Here is a 20,935-nt window from a genome sequence, read left to right on the forward strand (position 1 = left end):
TCTTATTTAAATGTATTTAATTAGTTTATTAGCATTTTTAATGTATTTCTATTGTATAAAAAAGTTTATGTGGTTAAATGAACAATACAGAATGTGACGCTGTTTACCCGATTAATCGTCAGAATAATCGATTACTAATAATGGTACACATGACCACAGTGCGGTGCGGTGACTCCGAAAGTCTCTGAGTCCAGTCGTGTCTCTGCCTGCCGGACTGGATCCACCTCCATGTTTAAACTGGGATTACTGGGATTGAAAGCTCTCAGATCCCAGCTGCTCCGGCCTGTTACCCAGTTGGAACTTCACAGCTCCACATCTGAGAACACACACTCTCACACTGGAAGACATCACACACCTGTAGGAGTGTGAGACAGGTGAGGGGCGGAGCTACATGGGGAATTTCTCTGATGGACGGACCTCAGATCAGCTGCAGCTTTGCTGTTTTCCACAGAGTTCCCGATGCTGCCGCCGCCGCTGCTGCTTCATGTCGGAGGTTCATTTATCATCCCAGAAGGTGTGGATGTGTTACAGCTCTCACTGGAGCTGAAAACAAGGCCTGAGGGCCTCCGACCAACATGTATGAACAGGTATCAGAGCTTATGTTTGCAAAATGATGTAAAAAAAACTCTGAAACCTGCAGTCTGTCCGGCAGCCAGCAGAGGGCAGTACTTCAAACCATCTTTTTAGTTCAGTTTTCTTCTTTGGTGTTTTACAGTGGACTGGGTGGATGCGTCTGTCTTCAGGAGTGCCACAAAGATGCCTACTGGAATCACTGTTATTCAGTTAATGACGAATACAGAATAGGATTAGGGCCACTGAAAAAAGAATTCTGACTTTCATCTAATAATTCATATTTTGATCTTCTGACTTTGGTCACAAAATTCTTACTTTTTTCAGAATTTTGACTTCTAATTTTTTTCTCAAAAATCTGAGGAAAAAAGTCAGAATTCTGAGAAAACAAATTTAAGAATTCTAAGGAAAAAATCAGAAATCTGAGGCAAAAAAGTCTGAAAATTCTGAGAAAAAACTGAATTCTGAGAAAAAAGTCAGAATTCTGAGGGGTAAATCAGATTACTGAGGAAAAATGAATGTATGAATTCTAAGGGGAAAAAATCTGAAATCTGAAGAAAGAAAATTATAATTTTTTCTTTTCAGCGACCCTAATCCTCTTCCTTATAATGATGATCAGATATGCAGATGATATTCTGAAAGCTGTCCAATGATTTCACTAAGGAAAACTTTTTATTTTTTTACGTCAGTCACTGAACATGTTGCTTTTGTGTTTGAATGCAGAAATGCTGAAAGAATCAAACTTTCTTCCGTTTAATTTAAAATAATTAAACTTGAACCTGTTTTCATCCTCAGATCAATCTGCTTCAAACCATTTGGATGCATCACAATCATCATCATCTGAATCTTCCTCCTCAGGTGTGTCCAGGCAGGTGGATCACTGATCTGACATGTTTGTTCCCCAGGTGTGTTCAGGTGTTCAGCCCCCCAGCTCCTCCCTCTCTTTTATATTTAAATGTGGGTCGTGCGAGCTCGTCCCGCTGCAGGTGAAGCCTCTCTCTCTCCTCAGTGGGACTCCACCTGAAGATCAGCTGCAGACAGCAGCCGTCACCTGGACAGGTGGATCAACTCAACTCTACACAGGAATTTAAAAAATGGATCATCATCGTTCTGATTTCAGGATTTAAGGTTGGAACTGAGCTGCTTTGTGTTTTAATGGATCAGGAACATTTTAAAGACCAAAGTGAAAATAAGTCATTTTTATTTCTGATTGTTTTTAGATTCTCTTAAATCTGATGGCTTGATACCAGATTATTTCAACTGAACTGGTTACGACAAGGATTTACTCTTAAACATCAGAAGAACCAGAACCAGAACCAGAACCAGAACTGGACCTCAGTGGTCATTTTTCAACCAGGTTTGACTTTATGTTACTAAAAAGCTCCAGAATCTGCTGATTAAAGAAGCAAGGAGATAAAAACCTGTTTTAGACCAACTTATGGCTCTTCTGAACTCTTTAAACAAGCAAAAAAATGTTTTATGTTTCAAATATTTCCAGAGTTATCTTGGTCTTATCAAGAAATTACAGGTTTGCTTCTGTTTGTTTGACTTTTATAAAACTTAAAGTTTCTAAGTTACTACCTAAAAACATAAAATCAAAACAATTTGCTCAGAAAATTCTGAACACAACCATAAAGAGTAAAACTATATGATGTGTTTTATCTTGTGTCTGATCTGGATTTAAAGAAAACATGATATAAGATACATAACGTTTTTGAAAAATAGTTTTTTTACATTTATGACCACCTTTGTTACAGTACTATTTATATAACAAAAAAACAACAACTCAAAAATATGTTTTTGTTGCATGTGTGAACATCTAACGTCCAACAGAGGCATTTATACATGCAGTCATGGTTACTAATTGATGATATGGCTCTCTGCCCAGGTGGGCAAACTGAACAGGGCGACAAATAAGATGACAAATTCAACCAGTTTTCTGTTTTTCTGCATGTTTAGTGGAAAGTGGAGACTCTGTGTGGAGAATGTGAGTCACTGCTGCAGATTGATGATGTATTAAAAAGTTTACCGCTTACAATAAAAATATGGAATATTTTGAGTATCTAATCAGATATTAACTGGATTATTATACACTAAATAAAGTTTTTTATAATAGGGCCCAATAAATGAGCAGCCATCCATCCATCTAGATCATGTAATATTTAATCAATTTTTGTAGTTCTTAAATTACGTCTGATTATCTTATTACTATTATAATTAAATTTGTTTTGTTGGGAGACTGGAAGCATGTTTAGATCAGGTGCTTCATTTATTCAGAATCACCTCTATAAACACTTAAATGATCATTTTTATTGCTTCCATGAAATACAGATGTATTATTAGCTTCAGATGTGGTTTTTCCTGTTTGCATGTCGAGTGAATTCAGGCTCTGGTTACAAAGTCCCTGATGACATTTTTATAGGTTAATAGGTGAAAGTTTCTCTCAGATTATTGGAAGTGAACTTCTTGCAGCTGCTTCTATTTTTTTTTTATCAAATACTCCACAGTTTATTTAATGGCAATAAAAGAAAATTAATTCTTCTGAAACCAGAACATCTGAGCAGAATTGATCCAAAGATCTAAAAAGATGCAACTAAATCTTCAGGCATTTTACAAACTTTATCCAGTATTTAGTAATCGCCTCCTCAAAATCTGCCTGGAGACAACACAGAGGAGTCTCTGATTGGTCCATTTTGTTCCTGAAAACTGCAAATTAGACAGTATTTAGTTGGAAAACCTTCAACAACTTTGATTTATCCTGGTTAATAATGTAGTATCACTTTAACTACCTTCACTTTTTTTATATAAAATTTAAAAAAATATACAGAATAAATTCAGATTTTTATTAATGCTGAAATCGTAACTCAGTTTAATCACAATGAATCAATTATTGAAATAATTGTTAACTATGTTAACAAATTTAGTAATCAATTTATCATTAAATGGAGTACACAGATTCAAAAAAGGTCATTTGCTGAAAAAAAAAAAAACCCCAACATATTCAGAGCCGAAATTAAGGCACAATGTAAAAAATAAATTACTAAAGGATATGTTATTGTATTTTAGGGAGTAAAATGTTTATTTTGTTTAAGAAAATAATTACTTGTTTTTTGCATATTTTAATGTATTTCTAAAATTGTGTAAATATAGCTTTAAAGGTTAAATGAAAAATCTGTGACTTTTTTTATCCGATTACAGAATAATCAATAGAAAACCCGATTATTAAGATAATTGTTAGTTGCAAACCTTATTTTTTATACATCAACCTGACTTTTTCTCTCTGATGTTTCTCCTCTCAGGCCTCTGAAGAAGATCCTCTCCTCATCCTCATTCATCTCTGACCCTCATCAGCATCATGACGCTGCATGAAGCTGCGCTGAGTTAACCAGCCGCTAAAGAAGGCGCGATGTTGGTGTATCGCCCCCTGCTGGTCACCTGGGTTCTGCTCGCCTCCTCAGTCCGAAGCCAGAGCTGGAGGCCGTGCACAGGTAGGTTCTCAAGCAGCTTTGTAAGCCACTGAGGAGCACAGATGGGTAGAGTAATCTCAAAAATTATACTCAATTATACTCAAGTAAAAGTTGTAGCCGTCCAAAACTCAAGTAAGAGTAAAAAAGTATTTGGAAAAAAGGCGACTTAAGCTCTGACTTATCAAAACATCAACCATTTGATATTTAAAAATATTTACAAATCAGACAGACCAACATATAAAGTTATAAATAAATAATTTTATTTGTATACCTCTTTAATTTTTGAGAAAAAAAACATGGAAATTTCTGAGCTTCAAAAGTTGAAGATTTTCTAGAAAAAACTCAGAAATGCTTCGTTTAATCTCAGGCAGGTTCTAGAGAAAGAACTTGGAAATTTCCAAGTTTGAGAAGTCAAAGATTTTAGACTTTTGGACTCAAAAAGTTTCGATTTTCAAAACTCAAATTCCCAAGTTTTTTTTCTAGAAAATTTCTGAGGGTCACCCAAATGTTCAACTTTTGGAGCTCAGGAGTTTCTGTTTTCTCATGAAATTTTTCTGGTGGAATTTTTTTCCTTTTTGCTATCTACAATGGCCCTTATACAACATGGACGTCCATCTTGTTCAGCCCGGCACCTCGCTCTTTGCAGTGGAGGATTGTTGTTTACTGCATAGGTAATTTCTGGTAAGCTTCATAGTATCAGACTGGTGAAACATTATTGATTGGGTAAAGTTTAAAACTTGAGCCCTGATCAATCCAGACCCTCTGTAGGAACCAAATATCGTAGAACAACAGGCTGGTTCTTACCAGGCTAATTAGAACCTGGAATCTTTAATTCAAACTATTGAAGACTGAAAGTCATGCCACCCTGAGTCCAGAACCAAATGTTCTCTCCAGTGGACCGTCCTCCGTGTTTTTTTATGTAGCTCAGACGTTTCTGCTGCTTTGCTTCTTTGAAATGTGAGCCGTGTTTCTGAACTTGTCGTCCCCTCCCTCCATTCATCCTGCATTGATCTGCTGCTGCACCAAAACACACAGACGGCCTCAGAGGAGCTTAAAGGGGAATTCCAGCTGAAACTGATGTCGGATAAAACCAGATTTATCCTCCCTCGGCCTCCTTTACATCTGCTGGTGTTTAAGACAGAGATAAACCGGCGACGCCGCAGTGATTCAACTGATGAGTTCTTCAATAGTTATGTAATCATAGAGTCTTTAATTAAAATACCAACCTGCAGTGAATTTATTGACTTATTGTCAAGAATCGATATTTATGTACTCATGGTATCTTTAACTAGCTTTAAAATGTCAACTTTCAGTGAATTTACTGACTTTTTAGTCAGGAGTCATTCTTTTCATCTGAAATAGTTCTGCAGATTGGTCCTCAGGTCACTTAAATGTTACAACCTGAACTGGATATTTAATGTCTTAAATGTTCAGTTTGCATTGTAATCTTAATTATTTAATTTAATTTGATTCAAAAATACTTTATTAATCCCTTAAGATAGATTAAGTGTTTCTCTCTCTCAAAATATCAAATATTTTTCAAAGATATTGATGGCATTAGGAAGGAAGGATCTCCTGCAGCAGTCAGTGTTACAGCGGTTCTGATGAAGCTTCTGACTGAAGACACTTTGTTATTAAATGACACTGATGAAGAGGATGCTCAGGGTTATCTGTAATGTTTTTTGTTTTATTTATGATTCTTCTTTTTTATGGTTAAATTAGGTGTAGATTCGGTCAATAATTGGAAAGTAGCTTGAAAATCCTTTTAGATTTGAGATGAAACGTCTTCAAAACAAGATAACATGTCCAGTTACCTTCCATTTAACACTTTGACATTTTTATAGTTCAGTACTTGAAAACGATAGACCTGTTCAGGTTGACTTATCAATTTTCCACCAGATAAATTCTTCTAAAATGCCTGGAATGTTACATTCTGGGGCAGGATGTCATGCCTCCCCATTCACTTTATCAGGTACACCTGCTCTGCTACTTAATGACTCAGTCACTCGCATGGCAGTGACTCTGTTCATCAAATGTTCAAAGTCCTACTTGTTCCAACCAAGATATTCAGAATACAATCACTGATTGTCCAATTCTGGAGAAATTTTGTCCTTCGTCATCAAACCTCTAAAACAGGAAACTGAAGCCACAATTCAAACAAGATGGCCAAAATTAGATGGAGACAGATTGGAAAAATGCTGCCTGCTCAATGAATCTTGATTTAATCTGAACCATTCAGATGGTAGAGTCAGGTTTTGGCTTTAATAACATGAAAACATGGATCCATCATGACTTGTATAAACTGTTCAGGTTGGCCTGAATTTGCATTTTGAGGACATTTTTAGCTGTTACTGGAGCAATCTGACATAGATTGGATGTTCTGGATCAGAAATGCCTTTTACCATTTTTCTGTGCATTTCTCTATTCTCTCTTTATTGTACATAAATTGTTACCTTTTCTCTGTTTGTCCTGATTTTCTCTCAGCACATGGAACTGCTGTAGCAGCAAACATTGCAGTGATTTATCACTGTGATGTTTATCTGTGGGGACAGGAAGCTGAAACTGTTTCTGTTTTTAGATCCTGCAGCATCAAACAGAGGAACCCATCTGCCTCTGAGCTGATAAAAAAAGAAATCTGATGATTTACAGTCAATGATACGGATCGTTCTGAGAGAAGTCCGACTCGTTTATCATTTATCAGCCTCTGTTGGAGGAAACTGATCTGGATCAGGTTCTAGTTTCCTCCAGCTGCTGGTTTCACTTCACCTCTATGAAAATCAGCTTTCAGGGATCTGAAATGACCAGCAGCAGATAATCTGTCCACATCTAATCAGGATTTATTTTTGGCTCTAACAGTTTCCAAAACACCAACGATTCTAATCAACAACAACCTGAAAACCAGGAAGCTGCTGCCTCTCGGGGTTTGGTACTTTGGAGTGAGAAGGTTCAGTGGGAAAACTTCACAGAAACGTTTGTGTTTGAAATGTGTTGGAGTCCGAAAAGCAGGAATAGATATTCCAGTTTCACCGGAATGTGAAATACCTGTTGACCAAAGATTATGCAGGAATGACAAACTAATCTGAAAGTATAACACCTAAAGGTTTACCAATAGTATATAAAGCCTTGAAGGATCCTTTCTAGGAAAAACCTTTTACGTTTCTAAAGTCTATTAGTTGATTGCTCTAACTTGGATTCATCTGGCTGTGGCCACGGAAATTATGATTCACCATTTGAAAAGTTACACAATCAAAGATTGACAGCAATAATTTGAGTTATTTAGCCTGTAATAAGAATAATTGGCAAGCTAAATATTTAGTTGGAAGCTACATATTTTAGTGTGCTAATTACAAACAAGAAAAATATTTAACTTGAATGTTAATGTATAGTTAGCCTTCTAAGTATTTAGCTTCAAACTAAAACTGAATATTAATATTAATCTAAATGCTTATGTAGCAAACTAAATATTTAGATTCAAACAATGTATTTAGCTAGCAAGTTAAATATTTAGCTGCACACTTAAGTAAAGATTTTAACTACATATTTAGCTTACTAAATATTTAGGAAGCTACCTATTTAGCCTGAAGCTAAATATTTTATTTGCTAACCAAAGGCAAGGTAAATATTTACCTTCCAAATAAATATTTAGTTATCAAGATATATATTTAGTGTTCTAATTAAATATTTAGTTTGAAACTTTGACATTTTTAGATGAATGAATAACATTGTGAAAATATGACTTTACAAACAGCATCCTAGAGGGAATGTTTTGCTTTAGTCAGCAGAAATCCTCTGAAAGATTTTCTGCTTTTCTAAGTGAATCTCAGCTCCAGAACCGACTGACGCCATGTTTTCCCCTCAGACCTGCGTCCGATTGACCTCCTGTCCAAAGCCCTGCCACGCCCAGCACAAGCCACGCCCACTCAGGTAGGAAACCTGAAGAAACTGATGAAGGAGCTTTAACACGTTTATATGACCAATGTTCTGTGCCAACAGGTGCAGATGGTTCAGTCCAGAGGGTCCAGAGGTATCAGGCTAACCGGCACCACACCGACAGCTCTGAGTTTTACCGCCTCACAGATATTCACCAACTGTGACTATTTTCCTTCTGAGTTCTCGTTGGTGGCCACCATGAAGATAAAAAGACTGAGGAAGAAGGTAAGCATAACAGAATCTGATCTGATCCGGTCCTCTCCAGTCCAGCTCAGAACCGTCTAACCTGCTCTCTTTCTCTCCATTTTTAGACGAATCAGTACATCTTCTCTGTGGTGAAGGAGGGATCCGAGTCACTGCTGCTGGGGCTACGTGTCTCTGAGAACTGTCTTCACCTTCTGACCTCTCCCCCTGGTGGTGGGGGTCGGAAAAGGATCAGTTTTAAAAATGTCCGATTGGACGACGACAGATGGCACACCGTGGTTCTGGCTGTGACCGGTCCTTACGCAACATTGACCGTTGACTGTGGGCTGCCTGTGGAAATGTGAGTTTCTAGCTGGTTTTAACTAGTTCAGGGTGATTCAAACCGGTAAAAACCAGTTCAAACCTGTTTAAATGGGTTTAGGTCAGTTTTTTATCCAACCCTTAGACCAGTTCAAACCTGCTTAAACTGGTTTAGGTTGGTTCATTGTTCAACCCATAGACTTGTTGAACACAAAGATTTCTTTAAAAAATCAACCCATTTTAGAGAACTTGCCATTAGTATACTGGACCACAGCTCTGTCAGCCTTCTTAACTGGTTCCCTGTCTCTCAGTAAACAGGTCCGGACCTTCCCCAGCACTCTGAGCACCAGAGGGTCCAGGTTCATCATCGGCAGCAGGGGCCACTGGAGGGGCCGCTTCTCTGTGAGTCTATGATCAGAATCAGAACCAGATAGTTTTTCATGTAGAATCACACCGGTTCTTTTGTGTTTAGGGTCTACTTCGTCAGCTGGTTCTTCTTCCAGGCTCAGACGCGATGCCCAGACTTTGTCCCAACTCTGAACCCAGACTGGCAGAGCTCTCTGTCCCACAGGTCCTCAAGTCCTCCCCGCTCCAACCCGACCAGCAGGGCTCAGTTTATCCATACGGTAAGAAGAAAAACCAGCAGCTCATGCAGTTCTTCATCAAATCAGAATAGCTCATCTCACAACAGAAGAAACCTTGATACAGTTTAAAGTTTTGACCCTAAATTATAGCATCAAATATGGTGGCCATGATCCAACATTCCTTCATCTAATGCTCTGTCTGTGCTGATGAAGGTTCTCTCATCTTAGCATGCTGAATGCTTGAAACTGACAGCTTGTTTCTGATTAATTATGCTAGTTATTTTCAGTTCATTTCAGAGCACTGATTTTAAGTGTAGCTAACCCCCCGGTGAAAGCATAAATTTTGAAAAACTCCATAAAAGTGGGCGGAGCAAAGAGACAACAAGGGGCGTGGCCAAGAGTGTAGATGGGCGGAGGCGGTTAAGTGAGGCTGTGGTCATGATGAAAGATGACTTTTCAAACTCCTAGAGCACACACAATCATCTAATTCAAATAATCACAGGACTTGACGTTCCTCAAAAAATCCTTAATTTCTTTACATGTATATTCACCAAACACACAAGTTGCAATACGCTAGCATAAACAGCAAGACATAAAACTGTGACAGCACCTTTAAAACTCTTCCATCAAATGTTTATTTTGATTCAGTGTTGGAAACACTGATGCCTGCAGATGTTTAGTGTAGATTCAGGAGGAACCAAACTCACCTGTCTCACCTGTTCAGACTGAAAAGCTAAATATTTCTCCCCAGTGTTTCCATACTTTCACTGTGGCGTGTTTGCAGTGTAAACCTGGAGCTGTGATGGCAGCACCGATTCAGTAACCTGAGCTCCAGACTGACTGACACCATGAAGAACGGTTTGTTTATCAGTTTCAGGCTCTGTTAGCTTCTGTGTCTCTTCTGCTTCTGTGGAAAACACCGACCCTGCTGGGATTTGTAGTTCTGCTGAAGCTGGGTGTCTGCTAAGGATTCCTGGATGTAGCTCTGGTTCAGGGACATTTTAGGGCAGATATTTTGGTTTAGTAAAGCCGAGTACGAGTTGAAGGTTTGTCCCTCTGTTTGATGTATTTCCATGGCGACAGGCGGGTGAGGACAAGTACAGGTGCCGCGGTCAGGACGTCTGCTGAGGAGCAGTCTCACCTTTTCTTTTCTTTTTTTTTTTTAAATCTGTCTGATCTCAGCTCAGTTGATGAATCTCCTTGATTGATTAGTCAATAACGATCACAGACATATTTCAGACTTCTTCACGGGTTTTTCTTCCAGGCTCATGATGACAAAGTTAATAAAGTTCTGCTGATTGAAGTTCAGCACCGATCCTGTCAGACTTATCATGACTCATGGTTTATATAAAGCCGCCCGAGGTGCATCTTAATTTATGTACCTGCCTGCAGCTGAGCGAGCCGTGCAAGCCGCTGTCGCCTGAACTTGACCTCAGATTTCTAAAGGGAACGCCACCAGAGATCACGTTTTTATGATCCGTGAAAGAGTTTAATCCACCCTCAGCTTTACAACCGAAAACACACCCAATCCTAGAAAAACCTCAACCCACAGAGAGTGGGAACGCAGCGCAATGAGGGTTTATTTTATTAGAGGCAGCACGACAATACAGTCCTGCATTTCAGGTCTGGAAATGTTTTGGAAAACATTGGGATTGGGAAAAATTAGGGCAAAAAATACAGTCTAAAAATGTTGCTGTGACTCACAATTTCTTGTGTCACAGAGGTGTTCAGAGGATCAAGTTACTCAAAGAAAAACTGAAAATGGTTTGCATTTTTCTTATTATGCATAGCACAATATCATCAAAACATTCAAGCAACATAAAGGAAATTTTGAGAGGACACAGTAGAAACCTTACTATGCAGAAAATAAGCCTGATGTAAACCTTGCCCAGTGTCCATTTCTCTGAACTTAGAGGGATGTACTTCCAATGATCTGTCATAGTCTGAAACAGAAATGGCTGCTTACCAGTATAAGAAAAATTACATTTCAAGCACTTTCCAAAGATCTGACCCGGCTATTGTCCTAATCTGTCCCCAACAGAGGATGCTGGAGAATATAGAAAATGAAAGATGAGACAATAACTTATCTGAAATGTTGGACACATTAAGGTGTGAAGAAGAAGAATGGGACACAATAACTCCTGAAATGCTTCAAATTCTCAACGAAAGAACAGTTTTTAGATGTTCAGAGAAAATATAGGTACCTTGAAAAATGGGAAAACTGTATGGCGTCATAGCTTCAATGGAAAATTATTAAAGATTTATGTTCCTTGGGTTTAGTTGTGCACCAGATTTGACCTCTTGTTTTGTTTCTCTTTCAGAGGCCGAGGCCAGAGTGACTGCAGGCGATCGTCCTCCATGTTCAGGCCCAGAGAAAGGTCAGCTGTGGTTCAACGTTCGGAAGAAAGGTCTGTTCATCTGTGACGGGATGATGTGGAGGACCCTCATGCAGGGTGAGTCTGACTGGACGAGACTTCACAGAACCTCACATTACCTTTGTTTCCATTTACCTTAAAATTGCTCAAATTGGAATTATGGAAATAATTCCAGTTTCTCATCCATTGCTGCTGTTGGAGTATGTCAGCTGTGCGACAGATTTATGGGCGTACCAGAAACGCGTGAATACAAAGGTTCCAGCAAAAACCTATTTATCTTTTTTATTTTTATTTTAAATTAGCACAATTAAGTCCCGACCCTAGTTATTTTACATGTCATCAATTATTTTTGCTTAATGATTAGTTTTTTGAGGTTCTCTAATCTACTAACAACATCTAAAACAAGTAAATCGGTCTTCTTTGCAGATAAAGAGCGTCTGGACTATGTGGAGGACTACCAGGACTTCTACACCCGCTCAGAAACCTTGGATGTGGAGCTCTTCTCCATCCCGTCTGAAGGCCTGTTCATGGCTGCAGCCAACAGGTACCAGAACCAGAATCCTTCCACATCAGCTCTCAAGGAAATGAAGGTCTTCAATCTTCATGATAACAGTCTTGTCTGTTCTTACAGGGACTCCCGACCCGGTTCTGGTATTTACAAATGGATTAATGGGTCATTCCAGCTGTACCAGAACGTCAGCACTCAGGAAGCTCAAGCCTGGAAATATTTCACCATCGATGACAAGGTGGGAGTCACTTAAACACAACAATTGTCCGCGGTAACGCCAAGTTCAAGAAGAGAGCTGCGGTAGAAACCTGATCTAAGGTCATGAATATAAACCTAATGTGGAAAATAGTCTCCAGAAGTCAAGATTAAAAAGGTTCTGCTGCCTCACCTGGACCCAAAAAGAGTTTGATGTTTCTTTTGGGTGACCTGTGATCATGTGACCTGTGATCATGTGACCTGTGAAGGTGTGTTAAGGCCTCCTGTGTTCTCATTGTGTTGGCGTGTTTGCTCTTAGAGGAGCACAGGTGTTAACACAAAGCTCTGCAGGTATTCACAGCAGCTGTGCACCAGCAGACCTGGACTGAAAGTAAAGATTGGAGAGAGGAAGGATCTTTAATTCAAAGAACCACAGATCCATGTTTGTCCTGGAGTTCTGGTTCCATCCGGTTCTTTAGTCAATTCAAATCCATTGGATGGATCCACGTCTCTTTGCGTGAATCTGATTTTTTGTGTTTTATAATCCCTGAGTCGCTCTGATGGTTTTGTTTTTCTGTTTACTCCTTTGCAGGGTTTTTACCTACATTTTTCATGTCTCAGGGTGAATCTTGTTCACCTGGGGGTTTTAATTACCTCCCACCAAATGTTTAATCTTTTCCCAAGATTTAGTCAAGTTCCTAGACTGTTTTCTTAGCTGTGAACTTGGTGACCAAACTATAAAACGCCTACAGGCATTTTTTCATCATCCATTGTCAAATGTACACAAACAAGCACAGCCTGGGACTTTCTATAGGCCCACTGAAAGTCCTTCTCCATGTCCTCTACAAAGTCCCCTAAAGCATAAGTTTTTGCTTTCTCAACCACAGAAATCATCAGATTGGAGTTGACCTTTGAAGCTGAGGCCTCTGAACATTTCTGGTGTTACCATGGTTGACACAATGTCACACGATAAATCTGGATGATGCTCCCATTTCTGGTAGAGAACGTCTCTGGCTTTGAATGCTGCAGCTCTTGATGGCTTTTTGCCCTTAAATTTCTACTTTTGAACAGTCGTTTAAGGGCTCCTGCTTGTGGCTGTAGTCCTGATATGAGGTATTGTTTTTATAACCAAGAACAGCTTGTCAGCATCCAGAAAGTTCAAATAATACATGAACTACAATCTCAAATCCCAGAGGAGTTAATACAAAGGAAGACCAAAGAGCAGAGAGAAGGAGGAAGTTCTTCCATTGATCATAGCAAATAAGGATTGTATCCCCTACTCCAACATCTCTCTGTGTGGCTTTCTAACCACATGGCCAGACGGAGATTTAAAGTGGATTGGCAAAAGCAAATGAGGTGGACTAGCAGTGCTTGCCATCATCCAGGATGCGTTACTGTAGAGTATTGTCTTTACTGCCCGGATGTTGAGCCCTAAGCATGTGATGCCTGACATTAAGGAAGAAGTGGTAGTTCTCCAAATATATTCAGAGCTCAAACTTAAACCGGTTTGTGCTTCATGACAAAAGACCAAACTTGGAGTTGAAACCATCATCCTTACTGTTTTATTTGAGAGAGATGAATTCTCCAAAAGTGAACAATATAACTCACCAAAGCGTTGGAAGCAACTGGTTAGAGAAGACTCTGGATCATCAGACATTGTATTAAATAATCTTTAATGCAGACAAATAATAGTTGTGCAACAGATCATGTTTTGCTTCCTCCACCCTTCAGGTTTTCCTGGTGGTGGCGGACATGCAGAAGGCAGAACCTGAGCTGTCGACCATCTATCGGTGGAATCGTCGGCAGAAACGTTTCATTCGCTTTCAGACTCTGGAGACCCACTCTGCTCGGGACTGGGAGGCCTTTCACATCCACAACAACAGCTTCCTGGTGGTGGCCAATCACATGCGAGGTGAGCTGGAGCAAAACATCCCAAACATTCCCTGATGTGAGGCAGTTTGATGAAGTTTTGAAGCAATAATGGCTTTAGTCTTCACTTTGGAGGTAACTACCTACTTCTAACACAAGAAGACTCTGATTTCAGGGACATTTGTCACTCTGTTGTAAAGGAATCAGTCAGTTAATAGAAGAATTTCTGCATCTTTATTGCTGTTATGACTGTACTGACATGAAGCACATTTTATTTCTTCATCAGAGTGTTTTCTGAAACATGTTTTATCCCTGAGCCGTCTGTAATCAGACGTGTTAAATAACAAGCTGCAGTGTGGTCAGGTTCCTGTGTCTCTGCTGGTGAACTGTAACAGGATCAGAGATGCTGATCGTTCTGCGGCGAGTTCGTTCGTTAAGAGCTTCAAAACACAACTATTTGATGTGAGGAAAGTCGTGGTTTTTCAGCTGATAAAACACTTTAGAGTTCAGAGAGCGCTGCTATCTCCTGGCCTGTGGACCTGCAGCCACTTCAAACACACCTCCATCTGCACGCTCAAATGTTTCCTGTAGAGATAAAAACAAACTCACTGGCCCAAAGAGATTGTTTGTGATCTGAGAGGAAAGAATGCAGGTGAACTGGGATCAGATCATAAACTGTAGAACGCCGTCTGAGACTCATCCGCACACAGTCTGAGAAAGCTGCAGTTCAATTAGGACTCCAGAAAGAGTCCCAGTACTACCAGTTAGGCTACCAACTATCATTGTACGATAATTTTGTTAACACGGAACCATAAACTAGCCAGAAGATTCATGAGAAGCACAGGGAAGACAAAACTCCTGCTATGAGTTCCCCTTGGCAGTGAAGGTTTTATGTTGAGTTTTGATGATGGACTGATAAACTGTGACAATCAATAGAAAAATCTTAGTTTTTTTTTATCTGATCCCCTCATGTGTGTGGATGTTAAAGAGGCAAGATAAAATACAGATTTTAATCATCAGTACAGCTTAATATCATCTGCATATGTGAGATATGATGAAACCATGTGAACAGATAACCAGACCAGACCATGACCCTACAAAGATAAGGGGACCAAGCACTCAGCCTTGGAGCATACCCTATCAGAGATGGCAACTCGAGCTGCACTCGGATTGCAAAGATACGACTTTCAGACTTGACAAACTTTTTCCTTAAGATTTGAGACGTGACTTGGATTTCCCTTTTAAAGTAGTAAGACTTCACTTACACTTTCCCCTTAAAGACTTGGAACCTGATTTGTACTTGGAAACAATGATTTGAGAACATCTCTGCTTTCTATGCTATGAGATGGAAAGTTAATATTTATTTTTAACAACTTTTTATATCAACTTGTACAGCAGTAGATCATAACAGTAAAGACTTTTACCATTATTAACCACCAGAAGGCGGAATGTTTGACTTCAGCTGTTAATATGAGGATCTGTGCCTGACTGTGTCCTCAGCCAAAGACTCCAACCATAACATCCACAGTGTGATCTACAGGTGGAACCCTGACACAAAGGTGAGATTCACTGGCCTGATGTCAACATGAGAAGATGTCCGGTACTCTGTATTCATGTTTGGGATCTTTGTCCTTTTGTCCTGCTGTCCTCCAGCTGTTTGAGGTGAACCAGACTCTGTCCACGTCCGGAGCCTATGACTGGGAGTTCTTCACCATCGGCCCGTATCATTTCCTGGTGGTGGCGAACACCTTCAACGGTCAGAACACCACCATCAGCTCCACCATCTACGTCTGGTTGGACGGGTGTTTCCGGAGCTTCCAGAACATCACGGTCAGTGTTGAGACGCGACTTTGGATCAGGGCTGCAGTCAGCATATGATGTGGGATGAAATCCACCACAACTTTTTACCTTTAGCACCCTCTAGTGGTGAAGTTCAGACATATACTGTTGAATTTAATGCGATTCTGGTGACAGAGATGATGTGATGACACAAAAACACAACAATACTGAGTGACATCACATACAGGCTGCATCTGATTGGAGCAAGTGAGAGTTTAGCCTAATCCCTGAGTTTAGACTGTCAGGCACAGTCTGTTCTTCAACCCTCCAGAAATCTGATTCTGATCCAGTTAATACATGAATTCAGTTACAATGGATGGGTTGAAGTCCAAATCTGAACTAATGTAAACAGACAAAAATAAAAAATCAGGTTGAATTAAGAACCCTTTTTGTACTGGAGCACCTTGAAGAACCACCTGCTGGTCTGATGGGTCTCCACTCCAGCAGCAGCTGCCTGTTTTTCCTTCTCTGCGTCTGTAATAAACCTCCTCAAACTGCAGGAAAACGTTTTAATGCGATGACAGAAGTCAGAACATGAAATAGAAACATAAAATCAGCAGCAGATTTTTAGAAATACATTTTAATCTCTGCCTGCTGGTGATGATGAAAAGGAAAGTTCAGGAAACCAGCAGTGAGTAATTAATGAGAGAGGAAGAGGGGATTTTCCAGCTGAAGACTGAAGAGAGACTTTTACTGCAGTTTTAAAACCACAAAATCACATTAAATCCTCCTGCTGTGTAATTTAACCTCTTCCAGAAGCACACAGGTGACACATTATCACCAAAAACACATCACATCTCACTCTGCTACTCATTTTTCTGAACAAACATGTATAGATTAGTTTTCATTTCATTGATTTACACAAGAAATCCAAGGATCACAGCATTAAAAAAAATTAAAAATTAGATTTTTCTAAATAAAATATCCAAGCTAATCTGAGAAACAGATTCTGCATCATTTTGTAAACAAAATTGAATGACATATGTGCAAAGACTCAAATGTTTAAAGCTTATAAAGCTTCTCATATGTGATTTTAATAAATCTGGATGGGTCTTATCCATATAATTTATAACACAACTTTTTTGGAGCATTTGTCTTGGAGCATGACTTTTTCCCCATACAAGTCCCAATTTTCAGATTTTTATTAATTTTCTTTTCTCTCTTTCATTCTAAAAAAATTACAAATTAACAAAAATATTTTCAATGATTAAAATAACAAAAAATGTTTTGTTATTTAAATCATTCCTTCTGTGAGTTGTACAACAGAGTATTATGGCTAGGCTGTGGGAATTTTTATTTAATTATGAAAATGTAGTCGTAATATTAGCAAATAAAGACGCAATTTTACCAGGAAAAAAAACGACTTAAAATTACGAGAAAAGAGTAGTTTTAAATTAAAAATAAGAATCTGTTGTGATGACTTCAGTTCCAGTCTGTAACGAACCCCAAATTATGTGGGGTTATTTGTTTTATTTGTTGTATTCCTCTTTTTGCACTTATTGCATTTAAGTAATTTTATTTTTTATAATAATTGATGGACTTCCGGTTTTAACAGAATGCTTTTATTTTGATAAGACAGTTTCCTTTGTTTATATGGTAGAACTGCGGCTTAACAACAGAACAGAAAACAACAGAGTTAGCAAAACGTATCTTATAATTAGCGGTCTCCTTTTTATAGAGGCACAAGGTATGTTTATTTGTATATAAGGATATTTTCTTTATCGATCTATCGGAATTGTAAATTTGCTGTATTGTATAAGAATACTGGTTTAGTTTTTTGAGTCAAAGTTGATATTTTAGTAGTGAACGTTATTTTTAGTTGAAACATTACGGTTGTAAGAGCATTGTTTGTAGCTTACACTGTCTTTTGTTTGTACACACAGCTCTTAAGGTGAAACTCCCAATAAACGTTCATCAGTAAAGCCAATTCCTTCATTTAAAGAGGGGTCTGCTAAAAATTATAAATGAACAAAAATATTTTCAATGATTAAAATTACAAAAAAACGTTTTGTTATTTAAATCATTCCTTCTGTGAGTTGTTCAACAGAGTATTATGACCAGGCTATGGGAATTTTTATTTAATTATGAGAATGAGTTCGAGTTGATTACACAAGAACTGTGACTGTTTAGAAAAAAGAACGACTGGAGCTGAAGTCGTCACAACAGAGTTTTATTTTTGTTGGAGTTCTCATAAAATTAAAACATTTCGTAGCCTGACCCTGACTCAAAGTCCAAATAAATAGAATCAGAAAAACATGCGTATCAAACAAGATGACATGACTGATGCATTGGCAAAAATGAAAAATCCAGATATTCCAAAAATTAAATCTTCAAAAACCAAAAATTAAGTCAATCAATTTTATCGATTAATAACCCAGCCCTAATATTAATCAGTAAAGTTTCTCCTGAAGTCAGAAAACTTCCCTATAAAATGTTTCCTTCATCCGTTGGCAGACGGTTGGAGCGACGGATTGGGAGATGTTCCAGATCGACGGCCGGTTCTTCCTCGCCGTCGCCAACAGTCAGCAGTTCTCCAGGAAATCCCAGAGTCTCTACAACATCAACTCCACCGTGTACGAGCTCAACATGTTCACCCAGACCTTCCTCCGCTTCCAGGACATCCCGACTCACAGGTCAGCCAATCTACTTCCTGTTGTCATTACCTGCTCTTTGTCTGTTTATTACAAATTCAAGCTTTCCACATCACTCTTTATCACCATTTTTTACCTGTTCTCTTCTTGTTTGTTAGTGTTCTTTATTTCTTCACCATTAGTTCTTTGGCTGTTTTTTTACCTGCTCATTACACTGAAAAAGCACAAAATCTTACCAAGTATTTCTGTCTTGTTTCTAGTCCAGTTGTCTTAATACACTTAAAATAAGACAAAACTAGTTTACAAGTAACTTTTCAGTGAAATATCAGGACATGTTTTAAGTAAATAATTCCTTAATATTATTTTAAAAAGTACTAGTTCCACTGGCAGAGTTTTTCACTTATAACATGGGAAAACATGTTATGTTATAATAATCTGCCAATGGTGGAACTATTATTCTTCTATAAACGTCTAAAATGAAAGAAGATGATTAACCCTTTAAAGTCTGACTGATTATGTGTGTTTTGGTTCTTTTTGTGTTTAGCGCTCTTGACTGGGAGTTCTTCACCATCGGAGACGAGAAGTTCCTGGTTGTGGCGAACTCTTACGATGGCAGTTCTTACTCTGTAAACAGCGTCATCTACAGGTGAGCGAACTTCATCCACACCTGTGCAGGTGTTGTATCTGACTTCATCTGACCAGCAGTGTGTGTGTGTGTGTGTTTGTTTGTTTTCCAGGTGGCAGGGCTACGAGGGCTTCGTCCCGGTCCACAGTCTGCTCACGTTTGGCTGCAGAGACTGGGAACACTTCACCACTGAGCAGGGCTCCTTCCTCATCTACTCCAGCGCCACCTCCAGGCTCAGCAAGGTGTTCAGACTGAGAACGTACTGAGAGGTTCTGATTGGATCAGACTGATGTCCTCACGTCTCTGAGGGCGGGGCTTCAGGAGGAGTCTCCTCTCTGTCAGCTTCATCCTCAAACTCTGAAGAAAAAATACTTTATTTATAAGAAGCACTTTTTAAACTAACTAAATTATGATAAGCTCTGCAGACGGAACTGATCCAGATTGCAGATTTATTCTTAATGTTTTTCACACAGAACATTTTTTATGCTTCTAATATAACCTCCAGTTAGGTTAACAGTTTTATTTGACATAAAAATCAATTATAAACTAATAGATCTAAAAAAAAATCAATTCTGAAAAAGCATCACATTAGGAGGCTAAAAGCTCCTTATCTGTTTCTGTTTTTGAATCAAAGTTCTGGAGCCCCACATATAAACACTTTTGTGAATTTCCAACTGAAACTGGGTGTACAGTAAAAACTTAAAACATTATGTACATAAATAAATCAGGATGAATGAAATGGTAAGTATGCACAGTTTGAAAAACATTTCCCTTTTACATCCCAATTAGTGGACTCCTACCACATCGAGGGATTGATAATTAGTCGGGAACAGGTTGTGGTCTCTTTCCAGCCATTTTCTTCATTTGAATGAATGAAACTTGAACTAGGCCAAGTCTATATTCAATGTAATTAAAATTACATTATTTATCCTGAAGGGAAATTAAATGTCATAACTCACATCATCCAAGTACCTTCAAAGAGTCGCTGTGGATGGTGATGCTATGGAAAAGAAGGATCTCTGCTAGCAGTCAATCTTGCAACTAATCTGAAGACACCTCTGACTGAAGACTGTTGCTTTCTGACATTTTCTTGACTTTCTTGACATTCTAGTAGTTAAATTTCTGAGCAGCAGAGATAATATTTAACCTCCTAAGTGTCACCAATAGGTCAATAATTTCAGAAATTGTCTCCTCATTCTTGAAGCATTTGAAGTGTTTTGTAAAAATGATACTTGTGATGTTCTGCTTTTTTATGAAGTGAAATTTCTTTGGGTGTGGTCATTCATCAGCATTACTGCCCTCTGCTCCCCTCTACAGGTTTCTCTGCTCAATCATATACAAATCTACACTGAAATGTTCTCTGAGGTCTAAAATTAATGACTTAATGAAAATTGTTTATGTAAATGATGTTAAATATTAGAATTAATAATGCTTTAATGAATTTCTGTTCTATAATAGACCCTTTCTTTGGCTCTGTTCCAGTCTGTCCTGTTGTTTTTTATTGCATTTATTTATTGATTTGTGTTTTTGCTGCCGGACAGTAAACTCACTACTATTTGTTGTTATTTTGTCATATCGTAAACCCAATTTTCTCCTCAGGTTATAAAAGAGCTACTGTAAAGAAATAAATTCTGAGTTTATTTTCAAGTAACTTTTTCTGTGATACATTTTCTGTGCTATATTTAAAGTGAATATATTTTGATAACATAAATCAACTTTTTAATTGAACTGTTTTTATTTTATTTTTGAAAATCTATAATTTATCAAATCCTTTTAAAACCAATGTTAATATAATGTTTGGTGTCAACTGAAGATGCATTTTGGAAACAATTTAATGAAATAAAGGTTTTAAAGTTAAAGTTTTTGTTTGAATAATTT

The 20,935-nt window shown here is 38.3% G+C and overlaps 1 protein-coding gene across 2 annotated transcripts; it reads left to right on the plus strand.

Moving 5' to 3' along the window:
- The first annotated feature begins 364 nt into the window (after positions 1–364).
- Positions 365–20,705, plus strand: LOC106954026 (thrombospondin-type laminin G domain and EAR repeat-containing protein). Of its 2 annotated transcripts, XM_015043227.1 has the most exons (19): positions 365–587; positions 1,366–1,475; positions 1,580–1,698; positions 1,791–1,927; positions 3,870–4,058; positions 7,897–7,961; positions 8,031–8,192; positions 8,279–8,511; positions 8,783–8,873; positions 8,944–9,097; positions 11,377–11,508; positions 11,857–11,974; positions 12,062–12,176; positions 13,865–14,045; positions 15,503–15,561; positions 15,656–15,832; positions 18,296–18,474; positions 18,977–19,078; positions 19,170–20,705. In XM_015043227.1, exons 5-19 carry the CDS (start codon positions 3,977–3,979, stop codon positions 19,321–19,323), a joined length of 2,004 nt encoding a protein of 667 aa, XP_014898713.1. In that variant the 5' UTR covers positions 365–587; positions 1,366–1,475; positions 1,580–1,698; positions 1,791–1,927; positions 3,870–3,976; the 3' UTR covers positions 19,324–20,705. The 2 variants fall into 2 exon arrangements, with proteins under 2 accessions (XP_014898713.1, XP_014898714.1); XM_015043228.1 differs by lacking the exons at positions 365–587; positions 1,366–1,475 and having other exon boundaries at positions 1,543–1,698.
- Positions 20,706–20,935: the final 230 nt, after the last annotated feature.

Source organism: Poecilia latipinna, unplaced genomic scaffold (assembly GCF_001443285.1).
Source record: "Poecilia latipinna isolate Pla-1442-1.1 unplaced genomic scaffold, P_latipinna-1.0 Scaffold622, whole genome shotgun sequence".
NCBI lineage: Eukaryota > Metazoa > Chordata > Actinopteri > Cyprinodontiformes > Poeciliidae > Poecilia > Poecilia latipinna.